Raw genomic sequence first — 1,423 nt, forward strand, 5'->3', positions numbered from 1 at the left:
CGAGCAAGCTGGACAGCCCGAGAGCGCATCTACTGTGGCCGTATGAAGTTGATCATAGTGCTCCTGACTTGTAATGCGGTGCAGCATCTCCCATCGCTTGGCGCTGTACCGTTCCCACACACGGGGTTCTGCACACGCTCCACCCGCCGCACTGCAATGTTGCTTGGCCCTCGCCCGTCAGCACTCAGCTGCTGTAGCAGCTCAACCACCTTGGTACACAATGGGGTCAAATCAGTCGGCTTGTCAAGATAAAAATAATGTAAATATGACTATGTCGGCAAGCAACGCACCTCTGGGATGAGCTCGGGTGCGTCGCGCAAAACGTCAATAGCTGGCCCAACAACCTGGGTCGTGACAAGTCGCTGCACTCTTTGCCCGGCGCTGAAGAGACTTGGCCGCTGCTTTGGATCTGTTGCAAGCAAGGCCCGTGTTTCCTTGTACAACTCGCTCGTCGAATTGCACATCTGCAGCAAAGGTTAGCAAAGCAAATCACAATCAAAGCGGTGCTCAGTTGTCGCTCAAGGGATATTGCGATATTACTCACCTCAGCCGCCAAGTGCGGAAAACTGCATTCTGCACCTCCTGCCCCTGCATCCCATCTGCATTTGTCGGCAAGCTGGTCCGTGGGTAAACGAGCAGGCGGCACCGTCTGTGGAAACATGTAGGTGTTGTATAGCACACAGCCAAAGGAAAAGACATCCTGTGCCGAACGCGCCCCCACTCGACCCTGGCCGAAAAGCACCTCCGGTGCTACATAGCCAGTCGTGCCCAACGACTCAGTGGCTGTGCATGGTAGCATAGTGGCTTCGGCAGCCGCCTTGGTAATGTCGAAATCGCCGAGCCGCACAACAGGTTGGTCCTCGTCACCGTCCAGCATCACATTGCTCAGCTTGACATCCCGATGCACCAGGCCCTTGCTATGCATAAACGCCAGGGCCATGCGCAGCTGCGTCATCAAACTCGCAACGACGGTCGAGGTGGCCAGATGCCGCGCCTTGCCGAGCCACTGCTGCAGATCCCCCTGTGTACACCACGGCTGCACCAGATAGGCGCTTGGGTGGCCATCATGCACGCCCACAAGCGCACCGAGGACTGGAACGATGTTTGGATGCTCAAGCTGGCGCATGGCGCGAAGCTCGCGCAGAAACGTACGACACTGATTTTGCTTGTGTTGCTGGGCAAATGCATACTCCTTGACAGCCAAATCCTGTTCTTGCTCAGGCCGATTTGGCAGCGCTGCACGAGCTTTGTACACCTTGTGGTTTTGGTTGTAATGGAGCTCAAGCTGACCCAGGCAGGAGAGCGTCAACACTTGGTCCACTTCGGTCATGGCCTCCAAGATCAGACTGGCTGGAAGGTCGGGGCCAAGTACTTTGCGGAGGTGTACACCCAATGCACTGTGCTCAGGGTGCAAAAAGATCAA

The 1,423-nt window shown here is 56.1% G+C and overlaps 1 protein-coding gene across 1 annotated transcript in view; it reads right to left on the minus strand.

Annotated features, from left to right (window-relative positions):
* Positions 1-290: 290 nt before the first annotated feature.
* The window catches only part of MONBRDRAFT_13095 (uncharacterized protein), a gene marked incomplete at both ends in the record, with an annotated part of 41,238 nt that continues 40,105 nt past the window's right edge, over positions 291-1,423 (minus strand). The window contains 2 exons of the mRNA XM_001750997.1: positions 291-464; positions 545-1,285. Coding sequence (XP_001751049.1) covers positions 291-464; positions 545-1,285 — 915 coding nt within the window. The remainder of the gene's footprint in view (positions 465-544; positions 1,286-1,423) is intronic.

Source organism: Monosiga brevicollis, genomic scaffold (assembly GCF_000002865.3).
Source record: "Monosiga brevicollis MX1 MONBRscaffold_66 genomic scaffold, whole genome shotgun sequence".
Lineage (NCBI taxonomy): Eukaryota > Choanoflagellata > Craspedida > Salpingoecidae > Monosiga > Monosiga brevicollis.